This window comes from Hevea brasiliensis, chromosome 12 (genome assembly GCF_030052815.1).
Source record: "Hevea brasiliensis isolate MT/VB/25A 57/8 chromosome 12, ASM3005281v1, whole genome shotgun sequence".
NCBI lineage: Eukaryota > Viridiplantae > Streptophyta > Magnoliopsida > Malpighiales > Euphorbiaceae > Hevea > Hevea brasiliensis.
Window position 1 is genome coordinate 2955540 of NC_079504.1, and position 20044 is coordinate 2975583.

Genomic DNA, 20044 nt, shown 5'->3' on the forward strand with positions numbered 1-20044 from the left:
AAATTAAAATACTAAATTTTTAATAAAAATAAATATTTAATTTAATAATTACTTTTTTAATAATTATTAAACAGCAGATAAAAAAAAAAAAAAAAAAAAAAAAAAAAAAAACACAATTTTATATAAACTGAAGCTTAAAATAAGCGCATATAAATTTTATGTCGTCGGAAGGCAGCATGCCTAAAAAGATAATTAATTGAGATTTTTAACTTGGATCGGGTTACAACCCGATATTTGAAATCTCGCACGTTATCATTTATCAAATCCATCGACCCGACTCGATAATGAAACTCTAAATCAATGGACCAAGTCGAAAGCCGATAATAAACGCCAGGGAGATTTTAAAAGAAGTGATTTTTCTCTGTGTCTTCGTCTTCCTCTGAGATTGCAGTCAGCTCTATACAGGTTATCAACGTAGATGATTAACTGTGACTACCTTTATTAGATATTTTCATTTCTCTCGTTGCTTGATTGATTCTAACTGCATGTTTATCACTCCTTGTGCGCAGGTTGGAGAGCTATGAACTGGATTCAGCGCAAGATCTATCTGTATAATGTCACTTTTGGTCTCTACATGTTGGATTGGTGGGAGCGTTGCCTTTTCAGTATCCTTTTTTCCTTATTGTCACTGGATTTGATTTGATTTATGTGCTCCATGCGATGTGTTTTGAAGTTTAATTTTATATGATAATTGAATGGAAGTTTTATTAACATTTTCTTGTGGATTTTAAGGATTCTTTTGTTAGCGTTCTCTATACATATATACCCTTTTGAGTTTCTGAACTTTGCCAGATACTTTGGTTGTCGTGCTTCTGTGGTTCATTTTCTACAATGGATCGCGATATGTGACTGAGTTCTGTAAGAGGTAACAGTGATGACACAATTTTCTCTCAATTATCATAATCGAATTATTGCAATTGGCATAACTGAACTATTAGAACTACGAATCTACAAAAAAAACTGCTAACTTTTACATAACATTGGGATGAATTTAAAGTAGAACTTTCATATCCTTGAATTTAGCTGCCATCAGGAAAGATAGGTTTTGGCTCATCTGGAAGTTAGATGAATGGATGGAGTATTCATTCACGTTAAAAAAATAATTCCTCTTTGTTGAATTCTTTTGGGGCTTATCGGTTCTTATTATCCATTTTACTTTTTTTTTTTCTTTATGATCATTTAATCGCTATATTTAACAAAGCTTTCAAACTAAACTTTTGAACATCTGAGTGATGTGGATTTTGAACTTGAATGATTTCCTTTCACCTATAGTGATTTTGGAAAGTGTGATGACGTGTGTTTGTATTTCTTGCATTTTCCAACACTGCTTAATAGCCTTAATTGAGGTAATGGAAAACTTCTACATTTGACTCACTTGATTGGTTAAGTACCTCAATCTTACCATGCAACATAGTCTCTGAGTGTTAGAAACTCCTTGCCTTGGTCCTCCTGGTAGGATAATGTTTATTTGTGTGCTCACTAAGGATGGTTATTGGTTAAGTGCCTCATTCTTTCCATGCAACATAGTTTTAGTGTTAGAAACTGCTCCCCTTAGTACTCGTAGTGGGGTAATGTTAATTTGTGTGCTCACTGAAGATGGGCTTTTACTTGTTCATGTTGTTAAGCATGATAAGCTTTACAGGGATTGAGGGAATCCATTTTTTCTTATAAACTGGTATAATTGGATTTTCATGAGCAATCCATGGCTTGCATAATATCTCTTACCAGTATGAAGGTTAGCTTGTGGTTAGATGTCAGAACCATGCTTCTTCGGCCTTTTGATTTTGTTGCTCTTTAAGAGCTTCATACTTTTTGCTCAGATTCTAAGACACTCTTACATAATCTTTGGTCCTCATCCAATCCTTGGAAAAACTGGGTTCCTTCCTTCTGTTTAGACTCATAAACCAAATTTTGTTATCATCACTTCTCATCTCACTCCACCTTTTTCCATGCAAAACAGCCCATGTACCTTGGATTTCGCTAGGCTGTCCTGCATCAGCAGGTGCTGAGCTAAATAGGCTCATTGACCAGAATGAATGTTTTGTATTCTCTGTACAGACCTGATATTGACTGTCATTTGAGTAATCACCTGAATTCATATTTTAGCCTTTGATAGTATTTGTTGCTTTTAATGGTGCTTAAGTGCAGCAATGTTTGCTTATTAGTTTTCTGAAACCCAAATGAGATGGCTAGTTATAAGATAGACTTATTAGGTTATACTGAATTTTTCATTGGTAACTAGCAGAAAAGTGTGTGTGTGTGTATAATAAATTTTGATTATTAAATTATTTTTTGTTTAAAATTTTTGCTAAATTAATTTAATTTAAATACATTTTCTTTTGTTTTAATATTAACTTTTTAGATTAATTTATGGCAAAATTATTTAAAAAATATATATTTTTAATTCTTTTTATACATAAATTAATGATAGTTTATATAATTACTTTATTTAAAATATAGTTACATTATTTTATTTACAAAAACAATTTAAAATTTACTAATGTTATTAGTCAAATAAACTGTGTAACACTAAATTACTACCTAATCTGATAAGATGATAAACTTAGACTATTTTAACATTTGATTCATTGATCAAATTATTGTATACATCCTATTTTTTAATTTGGCTTAAGTTAATATTTCCAATTATTCTTGCTTGTAATCAAATTTTCGATGTAATTCTACTTTTATGTATCTTTGACATTTTTCGGTTGCAAAAAAATGTTGTTATTTAACTAAAATAAGAAAATAATCCAATGCAAAAAAGCAAATAAAAAGGAAATGGGAAAAAATGATTGTTAGCCTCTTATAGTGAAGATTTGAAAGATAACTCTCAACTTTTTAAGAAAAAATTGCATTAGCTAAATAAAAGAGCTAAGATTGTGTAGGTTGACTTTATATTAATTGATTACAATATAATATTAATTTTTATTTGATTATTTTAATTTAATTCATAATTTGTGCAGGTTTAACTCTTTTTTTAACAAAAAAATTAATTTATTTTAATTTTGTTGTGCCTAATGGAGTGAGAAAAGGAAAATAAGAATTAAAAATAATAAAATTTGTGAATTAAGACCAATAACTCTTGAAAGAAGCAATATGAATAATAAAGCAAATTAAAAGAGGATTTAAGAGCAATTAGATAATGAGAGAATGCTTGGTGAGAAAAATATTTGGCGTGTATTAAATGACAGAAAAAATATTAACTAGAGAGATAGAGAAAATTCAAATTAGATTTAATTAAGCCATTAAATTATTGTTAATTAAAAAAACATTATTTTCTAATTGAAAAAAATTTCAATGTTGCTATTTAAAATATTAAAATTCTAAAACGCTATCTATAAACTTTAGCCAAATAAGTTGGCAGTTCTCTCAAATCAGTGGCTTTAATGGCCATAAATTTTTATTTGTTTATAATAATAATAATAATAATAATTCTTAATTTTTTATAATTTAATGAAATATTAAACTTTTTGGATTGGCAAATTATCAACAATTAAATACTAAATATAATTGCAGTAAATGTATTTAGAAATATTCCACTAAATGGTTTTGATTTTTTTTCAAAGTAAATATAAGTCTTGATTTTACTGCTATTAGCATTTTCAAATTAAAAATTAAGGAACATAATAATTGATGATAATTATATTTAGTAATTATGTATTATAACTGTTTAGAAAATACAAAAAAAATTAATGGATAGGAATTTACCTTTAATAATTAGACATATTTTTTTAAAAAAAATTCATCATTAATTTCTCACAAAAATTCAAATATCCTTTGATACTTGTTTCTAATTTGAAAAAAAAAATATTTAAAAAAAAATAAACTTTCAGTTATGGTAATTATTGGATAGTCATGATAATATTCATTGAATTTTGAAATTAAATGTCTTGGGTTGATAAATCACCAACAATTAAGTATTACATTTAATTGCAATAAATGTAGTTAAAAATATTTCACTAAACGGTTTTGATTTTCCTATAATTCACTAAACGGTTTTGATTTTCCTTTAAAATAAACGTAGCTCTTTTAAAAGAAAAATTATCATCAATAAATACAATTTAAAATTATCACTTCGCATAAGTATAATAGATTTGAAAGCCTATATAGCAATACTAAGGAAAACCTACATGTTTTATATATATAGATAGGTTTTATGTATAGGATATCATAAATTAATGTTCAATTTTCTTTAAATTATTATTATTATTATTATTATTATTGTCGTCGTCGTCTTTTAAATTATTTATATTATTATTATTATTATTATTATGGAAGGTGACATGTGATAAATAATGTTTTTGCATAAATAAATTTATAAAAAAATAATATAAATAATTTATAAATATTGCATTTAATCATAAAATGAATTAATTTTTAAAAATCAAATTTTAAAAAAATAATAATTTGAATCATAAAAGTTTAGATAGTAATGTAAATAATAATGATAATTAAAAAAGAATTAAATAATAATTAATATAAAAGAGAATTATTTATGTGATACATGGCAAGCTCTTCAAGAAAAGTGTCATATGGCAGTATTACGAGAATGCCTATCTGCTTTATATATATATATATATATCTCAGTGTGTGCGCGTTTGCTATTAAATAAAATGAGGCTGGACTAGTGCATGGTTAATTTTATCTCCTTTAAAGCATCGAAATTGTGAGACTTGACAGCATTGCTCATTGGAAACTTTGTATCTGGCACTTGCAAAGTCAATTGTGGAATGCTACCTCATGTCCTTAAGCCAATGTATGGTTATAAGTAAAAATGTCTATCTTTTTCTTTTTGTTTCAGGCATCTGTGGTGAAGCTCAAGCTCAGATGTCAATTTGGATGATTGCAATTGTAATGGTCAAGTAGAACGTTGGACTGTTGCTGTGGCATATCACATCTATTTGCTTGAAAATTTGCCTTGTTCTTCTTCCTAAATTATACCGTACACCTTGTAATAATCATCTATACCCTTGTCCAAGATTTGAAACTTTGTTGTTGTAATTATTTGAGCTTTTCTGCTCATTTGCAATTTGCAAAATTTTCGCATTCAGCTTAACACTGCAGACCTTATTTTCTTTCATTCAATTATCCTGTGTGTTCTTGATTATATCTTGCTTGTAACCTGAGGAAGGGTCATAGCACATGTTAAACAACATATTCAAAGAAGGCAACTCCAAACTTGGAAATCAACTGTAGAAATTACAGAGATTATATTCAGTGCATGTCGTTTTAGATGGAGTTTAGTACACAAATTAAGATTCATGCCCATGTGATTATTTGTACTGAAGTAAACAAAAATTTTGATACTTGAGCTTTAAAAGAAAATGAAAAGGCAGTGTATGGATGGTGTTGGCTTTGTGATGCAAATCCTACGTCACTTTGTCTCTGATCTCTCTTTATGTTTGCCCCACCTCGTTTGCCCTATTAGGACGTTGCTAGCTTCCCACCAAGTTCCATTAGTTGTGTAATTATGCGTTTATTCTTGTGAAAATAGGAACTTTTTGTTTTCTGAAAGGACGAAATGGTTGCACAAACTGTATTCAACCTCTCAACACGTAGTCAAGTACGCAAGTTCATGTCCATCTTGATATAGTGCTTTAGTGGGGGAGCCGAAATGAGAAAGGATGGGACTTACTGATAAATCATTGTGTTCTAAAGAATCATCATGGCACCATATAATCTCATCAGCCTCTGGAATTTGCCCTTTCAATGTGGTCAGGAAACGCTCCTTTGCATTGGAAATGCCTCTTTCTATGTGGTTTTTATTTCCCACCCTTATAACCTGCTGAAAAATTAAAACCATCGAATCTTAATTCTCGGTCGTTTGCTATACTGGTATCATACAAATGCTGAATCCAATCATAGCCATAGCCAGAACTTAATCATTTAATAATAATTGTTTTATTTTGCAAATCATATTAATTTCCTGATCAATAGTATCTCAATCTTTAAATACCAAAGCAATGTGATTCTCATAACAACAAAAATAATAAATAAAAATATGTCGAACTTTTATTTTTTTAAAAATGTTAGTTTTTCTTTAGTTATTTTTGGGTGGCTAGTTTGGGCTACAGTTTCGTGCTTGCTTTATGTTGTGGTGGATAATTTCTTTCTGCATAACTCCAAGAGATTTCCAATTTTCCATATGACAATGAATGCGAACCAAACAACTAGTACAGCCAGAGAAGTAGACAGTGTAGTAAACAGCCTGTTCTTAGTTCTTACCACATCATGCGGTTGTGGTGTTTTTGTGTCTGAAATAACAGATAAGAATTTCTATACATGGTGTTGGACTTGAACACCTTCATTTACTGTTAATAGCAAATGAAAAGTTCCCAAGGTTGACTCTCTTTGTCCCTATTCCCTTCTCCCCTCAATATGTAGCAGTAATTGTTGGCTCTAAAAATGCATCAACTCAACTCAACTCAATTAAGTTTTTATTTAAAAAATTTGAGGTCGGCTATATGGATTCGTTTTCTTCACTCTGAACGAATTTGGGTTAAATCCTCAGAAACGTGTAATGCTTCTAGATCATGTTGTACTACTCTCCTCCAAGTCAATTTAAGTCTACTCCTTTTTTTTTCCTTTCTATCCTCTAACCTATAATGCTCTACTTGTCTAACTGGAGCCTCCGTATGTCTACGCTTCACATGGCTAAACCACCTCAATCTCCCTTCTCTCAACTTATCTTCAATTGGTACCATTTCTACCTTTTCTCTAATACTCTTATTACGGACCTTATCTAAAAAAGCATCATTATATTAAAAATATATATATTTATTTAAATATTTTAAAGGATTTATGGGCAAAATATATTAAATTAAAGTTAAAAACATGCATGTATTGGTCATTGACCCTTGCACTTAAAGGCAGGCATTTGGCCCCCACAATCTACATTATATCAGAATTGTAAGATTGGATTTTATGGAAATACTCTTTTTGTAAAGGAGGAAAAAAGTTATGGAGGGCAGCGATGTGCCCATCAAGATTCGAGGTGCCTACTTCAATGAGAAAAAAAAAAAAAGAAAGAAAAAAAAAAGCTACTAAAAGATAATCAAATTAGTGATCATTGCTTGGGGGACCTTTCACTCAATTTTCCTTTTTGACATTATAATTGTTCTCTGTGCTTTTCTCATAACTCGCAACTGTATTTTCACTATCTAATGTTTTTCCCCCTCTTTTTAGCTACTGTTCTTATTTTCATTAATCTTAGAAATTTGTTAAGAATAAATAGCCACTTTGTGGAGAATTTGAAAAGGAATTCTCATTTCTCAACAATAAACACACGTTTATCATTACTAATGGAAGACTCCTAAGTAATTACATGGCAAAGTCAAATTTTTAGATTATCTTTTACTTTAATCACGTGACTTCAAGTGGAAATTTGTTGACTAATTTCATATAATTAAAAGATTTAATCGAGCCTATATAAAAATTTTTCATTAGACATGTAGTAGTACAATGAATGAGAGAAAATAAAGCAGGGAGGTGGTCCTTGAAAATTATATGAGACAAAGAGAGAGGTGGTGGCTTGCCCGGCGGCGCCGGCCCTTCCTCCGCCGCTGTGTCTCTGTGATAGGACTAGCAATTTTACCAATTCTCAAGCAAAACCTCCAAATTCTAAAGTAAGTTTGTTTTTTCATTGGCGGAGCCCAAAAAGAAATCTGAACGAAGGAATATCCACTGTGGTGGAATGGATGATTGATGAAACGTGGAACACAAAAAGAAAAGGGGTAGTAAATTTAACCATTAATAATTTTAAAAAATAATTCTTTTTTTTAATAAAAAATAAAATTATAAACTTTATATATTTTAAATAATAAATTACAAAATAACCTTAGGCCCATCAACTTTGCGTTTTATTCATGCTTACGGATTAGAGAACATCTTGTCATTCTGAGTCATTTTCCCACACACGTCCAATCAGCTTTCTTTGAACATAATCAAGCCAATTTTGAAACCATTGCCTCTTTGATTTCTGTTTTTATCTACATGTAGCAATCGCGTGCCCCATGTATGATTTATCCCTTTCATCCTTTTGTTTACATTTCTTGTTTTCTCCTCCATCTATTAATCATCATTCCATTGTTAGAATATTAGCCTGATTACCATCATTATTTGATTTGAGTCAACACCAAATTCAAATTATTAATATCCATTATATATTACTCTATTTTATTTTTTTTTTAATTTTTTTTAAAAATAAGATTACTTTAATTTATAAAAATGAGAAGCTTATATTTCTTCTGAATATAAAGAATTATTGAGCTTTTTATCTTATATTGAAATTGGTGGAGGGCAAAGTAGCTTAGTTGGCAAATTGTTATTAAAAAGTCGAAAACATCCCCACATTGGGTAATCATTTTAAATTTGAATTAACGAAAAGGGGTTTGGCCCTGCCTCAGGTTAGTCAGGTACGAATAGTCTGATTATGCTGGAAAGGTATACCTCTCTACATAAAAGGACAACATCAAATTCACCTTTTTAAGTAAAAAAGATGAAAGATTCATTTAATTTAAAATTAATTTTTAATATATATTTTTTTTTAGAGCGTAAACTTTTGAATGAATATATTTTTAATTAATAATAATTTATTTCTTTAATTTAAAAACTTTTTTATTTGAAAGAAATAAAATTTATATATAAAATTGTAAACTAATTTAAAATGTCAAATCAAAGGCGAAACAATTCACCATGCACCCGAATCGAGCCACTTCAGCTGCGCATCTACGTAGTGATCAATAATTGAACTCCTCATTGGCGATACCATCAAGATTGCGATGAATAGGCATACATGGGGTCATCGCTCTCCCTCTGTCTTCGATTAAAAGAATGCCTGTGAGCCCATGAGGAGTTGGAAGGACCATTTGTCAATGGTAGAGTACTGACGTACTGCAGTGCCTACAAACAGAGATAATTGAGGCTAGTATTTTTAACATGCCGAAAATGCCCTAAAACCGCAGCATTATTCACGTAATTGCCACTGAGCTTCCTGCCTAAGCTGTGCTTGATCTTCTCATGCTCAGTTTTGCTTGCACACGAAGGTAGGCAAACAGATTTTTACAGATCGCGTGCTTTTAATAAGGGCGCTAATCCTCGTACTTACGGTATTGAATTCGCATTTGTATCATTGCATGGAATGTGTTAATTAAAATTTGTTTTTATATTAAATTTAATATTTTTAATCACAATAATTTTATATTAAAATAACAATAAGATAAGTTTTATAAAATTGTTATTAGATTAGTTATAATATATGAAAGTATAATATATTCAAAAATGAATATAGCATTGAAAATTTATTAATTTCAAATTAATTTTAAAATATTTAAAATAACAATTTTATAAAAAAAAATAAAATTTAATTTCCATGCTAAACAACCTATTCGTCTTTGCAATAATGTAAATTGATTGAACTAAAATTGAATTATACATGGAATTTTTTTTGAGTTTTGACAGCAAAGAAAGCTGCAAATCTATGTGCTGATTTCGACCATGAATAGAAAAAAAAATATATTTTGTCTATTTTCTACGATTAAAAAATGGTGAGGAAATTATGTATTTAAATTTTTATAATAAATATATTTATATTGCATTAATATAATAATACTAAAAATTTTTTATTTAAATCAATTTATCATAAATTTAAAATATAAATATATAAAATTAATATATTTAATAAATAAATTTTTTTTATATATTATATATCTTAAATTATAATAAAATAAATATAAAAAAAAATTCTAATTAATATTAAAAATTAACTATTTTTATATATGATTATGTTTGCCTTCTTAAATCTTAAATAATTAGTAATTCAATTTATTAATTAATGATAATTCGTTTTTAACATTTAATTATTAATAACTAAATTTTAATAAATAATTATAATCTCTCAATTAAATAAATCATAAGATTTAAATACTTTTTTTTTAATATCGGTAAAATGATAATCAGTGAGCTAATTAGGCAATCGGACAAGGTTTTGCATCAAATTCACGATAATACCACAACGTGGACAAAAAGCGTAGAAATCACTTCGTGTTATTCAACATAAAAAATTAATGTCTTCAAACGGAACAACGGTAAACCAAAATGTAAATATTTGTTCACCCTCATTACTCACACCATCACACGTTCTGTTCTTGTCGAAAACCCCATTCTGTCCCTCCCTTTGAAGGGTGAAAGGAGAGGCAAGTCATGGGCTTTATTGTCTTTTTACTACTAGTGCTGCAAAATGTTCAAAAAAATTACAGGAAATTAACAAAAAAAAATTCCATAGCTTTTTCTGCGCTATAGGACAAGCACCGCCTCGTCCGACTTCGTCCGACAAATGTCAGCAACAAGGAGACGTTGACACGTGGACGGTCAGATTTGATTGAGCAGCCAGAAGGAGAGTCATAGCTCAGGCATCAGCCCTTAACCATGGTTAGACATACAGGTTTCAAGCTTTAACCATGGTTGATTAGCGCCGCTTTAAATCTTTTTTTTTATTACTTTTTCCACTTCATTCAAATCCTCTCCACTGTCTCTGTTTCTGCCATCTCTCTCTCTCTCTCTCTCGATACGGAGATTAGTATGAACTGAAAAAGCCGCCTTTGGGGACCGTGAACCACCGGTCACCGACTAAGTTGAATCGGTGTTTTGTTTCGCTTCATTTCGAGGGAGTTCAGAGGGAAGAATTTTGTAAAACTAGGTCCTTCTGTTTTCCTATGGAATGATCCAATTGCAGAGAAACAATCAGTCTTTATGCATTAAAACACCAATTGTAGTTAATTGGTATTTTGTGTTAATTTAGAATTCATTCGTCCAGAATAGGTAGGTGTAGCTAGTTTTGGCTGAGTTCACCATTTGCCTTGGTAATTGAGCTTTTTGATCTAAACCCTAAAACCCTATATTCTACGCTTCGACACTGACAGAACTGGAAGGGTGTAGTCACCTTGAGGTTGATTTAGCTTTGAAGGAAATAGCATGGTAGAAGTTGAAAATTCATCTCAAATGACAATTTCTACTGCTTCTGGAGAAGCCACCAGTGTGTCTTCTTTTGGTAATCAAGCGGCGCCACTCTCAGTGCCGCCACCAAAGAAGAAGCGAAACCTCCCTGGAATGCCAGGTAAATAATATTTTACCATACCTCAGAAAAATCAAGACTTCGTATTTCTTTTGATATTTCTCAAATTTCTACTTTTACCAGTCTAAGAATTTGTATCACTGTGCTTCTGATGCTGTGCGTTTCAGATCCAGATGCTGAAGTGGTTGCGTTATCGCCAGAGACCTTATTGGCCACAAACAGGTTTGTGTGCGAGATTTGCAACAAAGGATTCCAACGAGACCAAAACCTCCAGCTTCACCGCCGCGGCCATAACTTACCATGGAAGCTAAAGCAGCGAACCAGTAAGGAGCCACGCAAGCGGGTCTACGTGTGCCCAGAACCAACTTGTGTTCACCACAATCCAACGAGAGCTCTGGGAGACCTCACCGGCATCAAGAAGCACTTTTGCAGAAAGCACGGCGAGAAGAAGTGGAAGTGCGAGCGTTGCTCGAAGAAATATGCAGTGCAGTCAGATTGGAAGGCCCACATGAAGACTTGTGGCACTCGAGAGTATAAATGCGATTGTGGCACTTTGTTTTCCAGGTTCGTAATCCTTTTATCTCTGATTCTGCTTTATTACATCTTTTTGGGTCTGTCTTATTTGTTACTGATATTCCTGTTTGGTGTTTTTGCTTTGGAATCAAGGAGGGATAGCTTCATAACGCATAGGGCATTCTGTGATGCCTTGGCGGAGGAGAGTGCGAGGGCACAAACCGTAACGACTATGGGTAAGGAGGGGAATACGAATGTGAAGAGCGTGGTTGCTTCACCACCGCCTCCACCTCTTACTCCATCCACTACTGTGGTATCTCCGGGTCTGTCGGTTCAAAGCTCAGGTAAATAATTAATTTGATCTCTTAGTATTTATGTATACGCATTGCCTAGCTTTTTCCCCCTCTAGCATTTATATATTCATTGATTAGTTGTGTAGGTCAAAACAAGGAATGAACTACTTCGGATTTGATTCGTGTGTGTAAGACTCTGTGTTTTAATTTTCTTTGTGGCTGGGAAGAGAAGGTTTTATGTGTTATCTACTGGGATTGGTATTTTATAAGCGCGTCGTCTTATATTGGTTGCTGTTCTCGCGTGGATATTAGGTAAGTATAAGAAATGTGTTGGGTGCGTGCATTTTCTCTCATAAAAAAAAATAGAGAGGGGGTGGAGGGGAGGAGCGATTTGCTGAAGGGGGGAGTTTAGTTATGATTCACGGGCACTGCAGGTTGCACGTTCTAGGTAAAAGCTCAAACATCGAAAAGCTAATAAAGGGGATTGAGATTTGAGAGAAAGGACGCCATAATTGCTTCTCGCTTTTACTTCTCCAATGTAGCTTTAGAGTTCAAGATGCTAACTTCAATAGCAACTCCTTTTATCATCTAAAAGTACCATCTTTTACTCCCTCATGGAGAATTTATTTAGGTCACTCATTTTCTCTTTGTAAGTGTAGTTTTTTTTCCTCTTTTCTTTGGTTTTATGGTCTTTTTCTTACATCTCTCTCACTTATGATCACAGAATTAGCAGAAAATCCAGTTGGACTTTCGGCGGCAACACCAGCAACTACATGCTTGACAGCCACGGTTACAAGCACCAGCTCCACCAGCAATGTATTTGCCAGTGTATTCGCATCCTCAACGGCAGCGGCAATCTCACAAGCAGCATCCCATGCGTCATCAGCTTCATTTTCCAATCTTCTTTGCGCCTTAACTAGCGCAGATTGCGCAACTACAATACCAACACCCAGAGCCATAGAACCTCCATCGCTTTCGCTTTCCTCTTCTCTTTATCTCTGCAACGATGCCTCCTCCCTCTTCGCAGACCAAGAACATCGACACTATACTCAGTCTCCCCAACCCGCCATGTCAGCTACTGCATTGCTTCAAAAAGCAGCACAAATGGGTGCAACATCATCAAACTCATCATTTCTCCGTGGCTTGGGATTGCCAGTTTCATCTTCCTCTGGTCGAGATATCAACGGCAATCAATGGGATGTAAAGCCAGATAACAATGCTGTTGCAGCTGGGCTTGGCCTAGGACTCCCGTCTGGAGATGTTATGATAGGTTCATCTCATTTGTTTGGGAACAAGCCGACCACGCTTGATCTTCTTGGGTTGGGCATAGGTACTGGCTCCGCTTTGCTAAATCCCTACGGTGGCAGCTTCAATGTTGGAGCAGCAGCTGCTGCTGCTGCTGCTGCCGCCGCCGCCCCATATGGAGGAGGGAGTTCTGAAGAGACATGGGAAGTTGCACCCGAGAAAAAGCCAAATGGGTCAGCCTCGCATTAGCGAGCTTCACTTTGCCCAGGTATTTTTATGACGGGTGAAAAAGTTAATCTCTGCTCACATCGATCTCTTGCATTTAGTTCGTTTTATACGCTTTTGTTTCTCAATATAGGGAAGGCCAGAGAAGGTCTATAGAGTAGTTTTACAACGTAAGAGGACTTTCTCATTTTCTTTGTAGTTTTACTTTGTAGTTTTACTCAAATATATATATATATATATATATATATATATGTATACTTTATGGGCACCTGGGTGCTTTGGTTTAATTAAAAATCTGAGAAACTCGTGTGTGGGGAAAGCCTGTACAGTGAACTCGTGTACGTAGTGAGCAAAATAGCAAATGTAAGTGAAACTACCTTGAAGTGGTAGTTGCTTTTGGTTCATTTCTCGTCCTCATCCTCCCAGAGAGAAACATGGGTGTTGCCTCTTGTTTTTGGCTAATAAACTAGTAATAATGTAATGACGCTGGTTTAAGAGATGGCTGAAGACCTAAGACATTCATTTGTTAGTTCCAAACGACCTTTATGTCGTGAAACTGTGAAAGTGACGCACATGTTATATGAGCCTGACGTGTTTATTGGAGGATAGCTGTATGTGAGCAGAATTTTGGTCAAATGGATGGGGTCCGACAATCAAATATAGTAACTGATTTTTTATGTGAGTTCATTGTCAGACTGGCGCAGTGTAGTGTATTCAATACGGTGAGTTGGCAACTGCGTCCGTGTCATTACTAGTGGGTCCCTTCGCTATTATTGTTGGCGGCCCCATCTTTCCCGTTTTCTGCTTTGCGCTCGTGGCACTGGTAACGTAGGGCCTCAGCTGGAGGGGAATTTATAAATGCGTATTAATCTTTTTTTTTTTAATTAAAATGCCATACTGAAATAATTAAAAAAAATAAATTTAGAAATTTCAGTTTTCTATTCCAATAATTATTTTAAAAATAAAATTTAAATTATTAAAAAAAATAGAGAAATTAAAGAGATTCATATTAAATGAAAAATAATAGAGATAATAAATTTATTTTATGAATAAAAGTTAAATTATTTTGTTAAAATATTATTGAAATTATTTTTATGAGGGGATATAGATATTTAAATTTTAAATTATCTATTATATTTATTATGATTATAAGTTTTGTTTACTCTCTTTTATTTTAATTAATAATTTTTTTAATTAAATTTACACATTAAAAAAATATCTTTATACAAGTTAAAAATAAAAATAAATAATATATTTTTATTTTAATATTTAAATTAAAATTAAAAAATATAATATATTATTTTATTATAATTAAATAAATTATGAATTTGAATTTAAATTTGATTAATTAATGTATATATAATAATAAATGATTAATTAATATTATAATTTTAAATAAATTTAATTGACTTAATTAAAAAAATATTTTTTATAAATAAATTATTTATTTTTATTCGATTAAAATAATTAAATAATTAATTCACTAAAATGTTTAATCAATCTAATGTCACATTAATTGAAATATATATTTAATTGAATTATTTAAATAATAATTATTATAGTTGATCCAAATATATATATGAATAATACGATATAATGTGATATATTATATATTTAATTAATTTAATTAATTAAAATATAATATTTATTTTTATTCGATTAAAATAATTAAATAATTAATTAACTAAAATGTTTAATCAATCTAATGTCACATTGATTGAAATATATATTTAATTGAATTATTTAAATAATAATTGTTATAGTTGATCCAAATATATATATGAATAATACGATATAATGTGATATATTACATATTTAATTAATTTAATTAATTAAAATATATATTTAATTGAATCATTTAAATAATAATCATCACAATTGACTCAAAATATATAAAGTGAGTTGATTTAATTGATTCAAAATTATATGGTCAATTAACATAATGTGATATGTTATATAATCAATTTATTCAATTTACTCAGTTAATTGCTCAACTGACAAAAATATATGATCAATGTAACATGTCACATGTTTAATTAACTAAAATATATGATCAATGTAACATGTCACATATTTAATTAACTAAAATATATGATTAACTAAAATATATGATCAATGTGATGTCGCATACTCAATTAATTTAATTAACTAAAATATATATTTCATTGAATCATTTAAATGATAATCGTAATTAATGTGATATTATACATAATCAGTTGATTCAATTTACTCAATTAAATGTTTAATTAACTAAAATATGTGATCAATGTGATATGTTATATACTCAGAATAATTCAATTGATTTAAATACATATTCAATTGAATCAATTAAATGATAATTGTTATGACTCTAATATATGTGATCAATGTGATATCACAAATAATTAATTGATTCAATTAATTCAATTAAAGCTCAATTAAATCTCAATTGACTAAAATGAATGATTGAAGTGACATGTTATATATTCAAATTGAATCAGTTAAATGATAATTTTCGTAATTGGCTTAAATATATATATGATCAATGTGGCATGTCACATACTCAGATTGATTCAATTGACTCAGATGTATATAATTAGTATTGACATTACACATAATCAATTTGATTTAATTGACTCAATTAAAAACTTAATTTACTAAAATACATATTCAATTGAATCAATTAAATGATAATTGTTATGACTCTAATATATGTGATCAATGTGATATCACAAATAATTAATTGATTTAATTAATTCAATTAAAGTTCAATTAAATCTCAACTGACTAAAACAAACGATTGAAGTGACATGTTACATATTCAAATTGAATCAGTTAAATGATAATTTTCGTAATTGGCTCAAATATATGTATGATCAATGTGGCATGTCACATACTCAAATTGATTCAATTGACTCAAATGTATATAATTAGTATTGACATTACACATAATCAATTTAATTTAATTGACTCAATTAAAAACTTAATTTACTAAAATATATTATTAATTTGACATGCAACATACTCTAATTAGTTCAGTTGACTCCAATATATACATTCAATTGAATCAACTGAATTATAATTTCACAATTGACTTAAATATATATGATTAATGAGACTTTACACGTAATCAATTGACTAAATTAAAAGCTTAATTGACTATAATATATAATCAATATGACATGTCAAATACTGAAATTGATTCAATTGACTTAATATATATTAAATTGAATCAATTAAATTATAATTTTTACAATTAATATAATAAATGTGATATGTAACATGCTCAGTTTATTTGATTGATTAAATCATATATTGAATTAAATTCATATAGATTCATCCTATTTACTCAAAACAAACAAGCATATTAATTTATCTAAAATTCAATTTCCTATCATAAATCAAATTTAAATTAATTTTAAATTGAATAATTAATTAATTTAATTTAAATTAAAATCAATTTTGTTTAAAAATGAAATAATTAAATTTAATTAAAGTCCGAAATTAAAATTAAAAGTGAGATGAATAATTTGATTTAATTAAAATTAATCATAATATTAACCGGCCATTTTTTTTAACTAAACTAGCCAGATTATGTCACGACCTAACCTATGGGCCGGACCGGCACTAGGACCTGGGCCAGCCTAAAGCCCCCGAGGCCCGTAGTAAGCCTAACTGTTCATTTACCCAATTCTAAGGCCCATTTGGGCCCAATTTCAAGAAAACAAACGGACAGAGTCCGGCCATAAAAATGGACTTTCCAACGGGGAGTTTTTGACTCACCCGACTTGTAAACACAATATATAGTCATTTGGGGAGCTCAGCTCACCCTCCACATACTCATCAACATAAAAATAAATGGGAGCTCAGCTCCCTCATCCAATCCATCAAACATGCATAGCATATTAAGTTTTCAGGTCCCAAAATAATAATTTAGTTTACAGACCCAAATCAATTAAACATTTCTAACACATGCGGAAATTCTAAGATTTAACAAGTTTATACAAACAGTAATAATTGACCTGCGAGGGAGAAAGCAGGTTAACCTCAAAAAATATCCTCTTGTGGCCTGTAAAAATTTTTGAACAGGAGTGAGCGTTCGACTCAGAGAGTAAAATATCAATTTTAACCATAATCTCTATAACTATCTAAAACTAATGCAACCTGTGGAATGAAGTGCAACATCAGCAATAAATTCACATCATAGCATCAAAAAGGTAATTTGGAGCACTCACACACCCTGTAGTATCAATCATAACATATGGGAGCTGATCCCCTATACAGCTCTCTTAAATCCAACCTGGTGCCAGCGAATTACTCAAGCTCGGACTTCCACTTAATAACCAAATCGAGGGTCCCAGCGAATTACTCAAGCCGTGACTACCCCATCCTATCCATAGTCCACACCACATCACACGCACGCCAACGCACGCACACTGCTCCAAATTACCACAACAACATCCATGGCACATCAACAGTTATGAATGCAACATAAATCGTGCCTAGAGTTTAACTACATAAATATATGCATATAAGTGATGCATGGGCATGCTTGAACATATAATAATATCGAAATTACAATTAAAATTAATATTTTACTCACAGACTTGACGGTGGTCACTGAGGCGGCTGGGCGGAGGAAGAAGGCTGTCCCGGCTCACCTGACAATTTTTATTACAATCATTTAATAAATTTGACTCAATACAAACAAAGAAAAAGACCAATACGTCCTAAGTCGTGCCGAAAATCCGGCAGAGTCTCCCCTATACCTAGGACCTACCCAACCTGCAAAAGGGTTCAAAATACACTTCTATACTCACAATCCATATATCCACAACTCAATCACATCACACAGCCCCTCCTGGGCCCATCAAATCAATCATCCATCACAATATGTAAAATTTCAATTTAGTCCCTATAATTGATCATTTTTGCAAAAACTGCCCAAATCAGCTCTAAAAATTCTAAAACTTTGCCCCGCGGTCCTTAGCAATATTACTAAGCTATTGCAAAAAGAATCATAATTTTCTAAGCTACCACGAATATTTTACGGATTTTTAATCCTATTTAAGCACTAGAAAATTACGAAAAAGCAAGGTTCGGGTTTACCTTTGCCGATTCCGACTTCGGGGACGCACTCGGGACGTCTGACAATGGGGGGTAGCCAAAACCTCGGTCCAATTCGGAGACTTTTCCAGATCAGTCCGTTCGCCGAATTTATGAACCGGCCAATCGTCGAATTTCCGCGAATCGAGGAAACTTACACAAAGCCCATAACACGGGGGTTAGTACATAAATTTTTCAGAATTTTCTAAGCTCATTTAATGCTAGGAAAAACACTGCGAAGTTCCGTGGGACCCATCGAAAAACGGTGTCGAAAAAATTCAAAATTTATGTCGTTGCGAAGCTCTTGACGAGTGGAGCATGCTGGTAGCCTCGGTTTTCTCGTGGGATTCACGGTTTTCGAGAAATCTAGCCCAAAAGTCGAAATGGGCTAAAAACTTCCCGAGCAAAAATTGGACAAACCGCTCGATGGATTTCGGCGTTCTTGGTGTCTATGGAAAGCTCTCGCCGAGTAGATGATTTTAGACACAAGACACGGTCCAATTGGTGGCCGGATCGGCCGGATTTTGGCCGGGAAAGCCGAAACGTCGCGCTCGCAGGGGAGGGGAGTTCGCGCTCGTTTCCGGCCGTTTAGGGCGACGACGGCCTACCGGGATACCGGGGAGGCAACACGGCGAGAGGGGGACGCAGGAGGCGGTGGCGGCAGGGGAGGGGAGGAGAGAGAAAAGGGAGAGAGAACGACGTGCGCGGGGAAGAAAAAGGGAAGAAGGAAAAGGTGTCCAGGCGTCGCGGGCGTTCCGCCGTTTGGGCGGGCACGGCCTGGGATACCGGGAGGCGCGCCGTGAGGGGGACGCAGGAGGCGGCCGGGCCGTGGCAGGGAGGGGAGGAGAGAGAAAAGGGAGAGGGAACGACGCGCGCGGGGAAGAAAAAGGGAAGAAGGAAAAGGCCGGTCCGATTCGATCGGTCCGATCCGATCCGGTTCGATTCGGCCGGTTCGATTCAGAATACAAAATTTTGAATTTTTACTCTGCTTCGGGACCGAAAACGAGGTCCAAAAATTCCGAAAAAATTCCAGAAAACTCAAAAAAATACATAGACTCCAAATATATTTTTAGTTTTGCCACGTGGTCTTTAAATTAATTTTTAAAAATAATCAAAGTTTATATTTTTGGAAAATCGAACCCGATTTTTAAAATCCGAAAAATCTCAAAAAAATTCCTAAAATTTAAATAAAATTAAAATACCAAAAATGCTCATAAAATTTAAAATTTTGGGGTGTTACATTCTCCTCTTACGTAAAATTAGTCCTCGAATTTTTTACACAAGGCGTAATAAAGCACATGATTATACATTGAGCAGATATGGGTACTTGCACGCATGTCCCGCTTTGACTCAGTGCACTCTTCCACCGATCGACTCCTCCACAAAACCTTAACCATAGGGATCTGCTTTGGATCTCACTGTCTCACTTGGTAGTCCACTGCGCACAGTGCTCCTCAAATGTCAAGTTCTCCTTAGCTCTATCACATCCATTGCGAAGACATGAGAAGGATCGGGAATGTATTTCTGAGCATGGAGATGTGAAACACGGATGAACGTGAGAAAGGTTGGGTGGTAGCTCCAACCGTGAGGCAATCGCTCCAACTCTATC

General features: G+C 32.5%; 1 protein-coding gene and 1 long non-coding RNA gene across 2 annotated transcripts; both read left to right on the plus strand.

Annotated features, from left to right (window-relative positions):
• The first annotated feature begins 251 nt into the window (after positions 1-251).
• LOC110655793 (uncharacterized) lies at positions 252-5059 on the plus strand. The gene is made up of 4 exons (XR_002495024.2): positions 252-405; positions 510-605; positions 793-865; positions 4805-5059. It is a non-coding gene; the product is annotated as an uncharacterized LOC110655793 (long non-coding RNA).
• Positions 5060-10513: 5454 nt separating this feature from the next.
• Positions 10514-13754, plus strand: LOC110655799 (zinc finger protein GAI-ASSOCIATED FACTOR 1). Its single transcript, XM_021812248.2, has 4 exons — positions 10514-11116; positions 11242-11638; positions 11741-11931; positions 12605-13754. The coding sequence occupies exons 1-4, from the start codon at positions 10975-10977 to the stop codon at positions 13372-13374; spliced, it is 1500 nt and encodes a 499-aa protein (XP_021667940.2). The 5' UTR covers positions 10514-10974; the 3' UTR covers positions 13375-13754.
• Positions 13755-20044: the final 6290 nt, after the last annotated feature.

Bases quoted from the DNA above. Each gene is read 5' to 3' on its own strand.
- LOC110655799 (XM_021812248.2), top strand. From the start codon at position 10,975: ATGGTAGAAGTTGAAAATTCATCTCAAATGACAATTTCTACTGCTTCT. The intron at 11,117-11,241 runs GTAAATAATATT...TGTGCGTTTCAG, and splicing joins AAACCTCCCTGGAATGCCAG to ATCCAGATGCTGAAGTGGTT. The intron at 11,932-12,604 runs GTAAATAATTAA...TTATGATCACAG, and splicing joins TCTGTCGGTTCAAAGCTCAG to AATTAGCAGAAAATCCAGTT.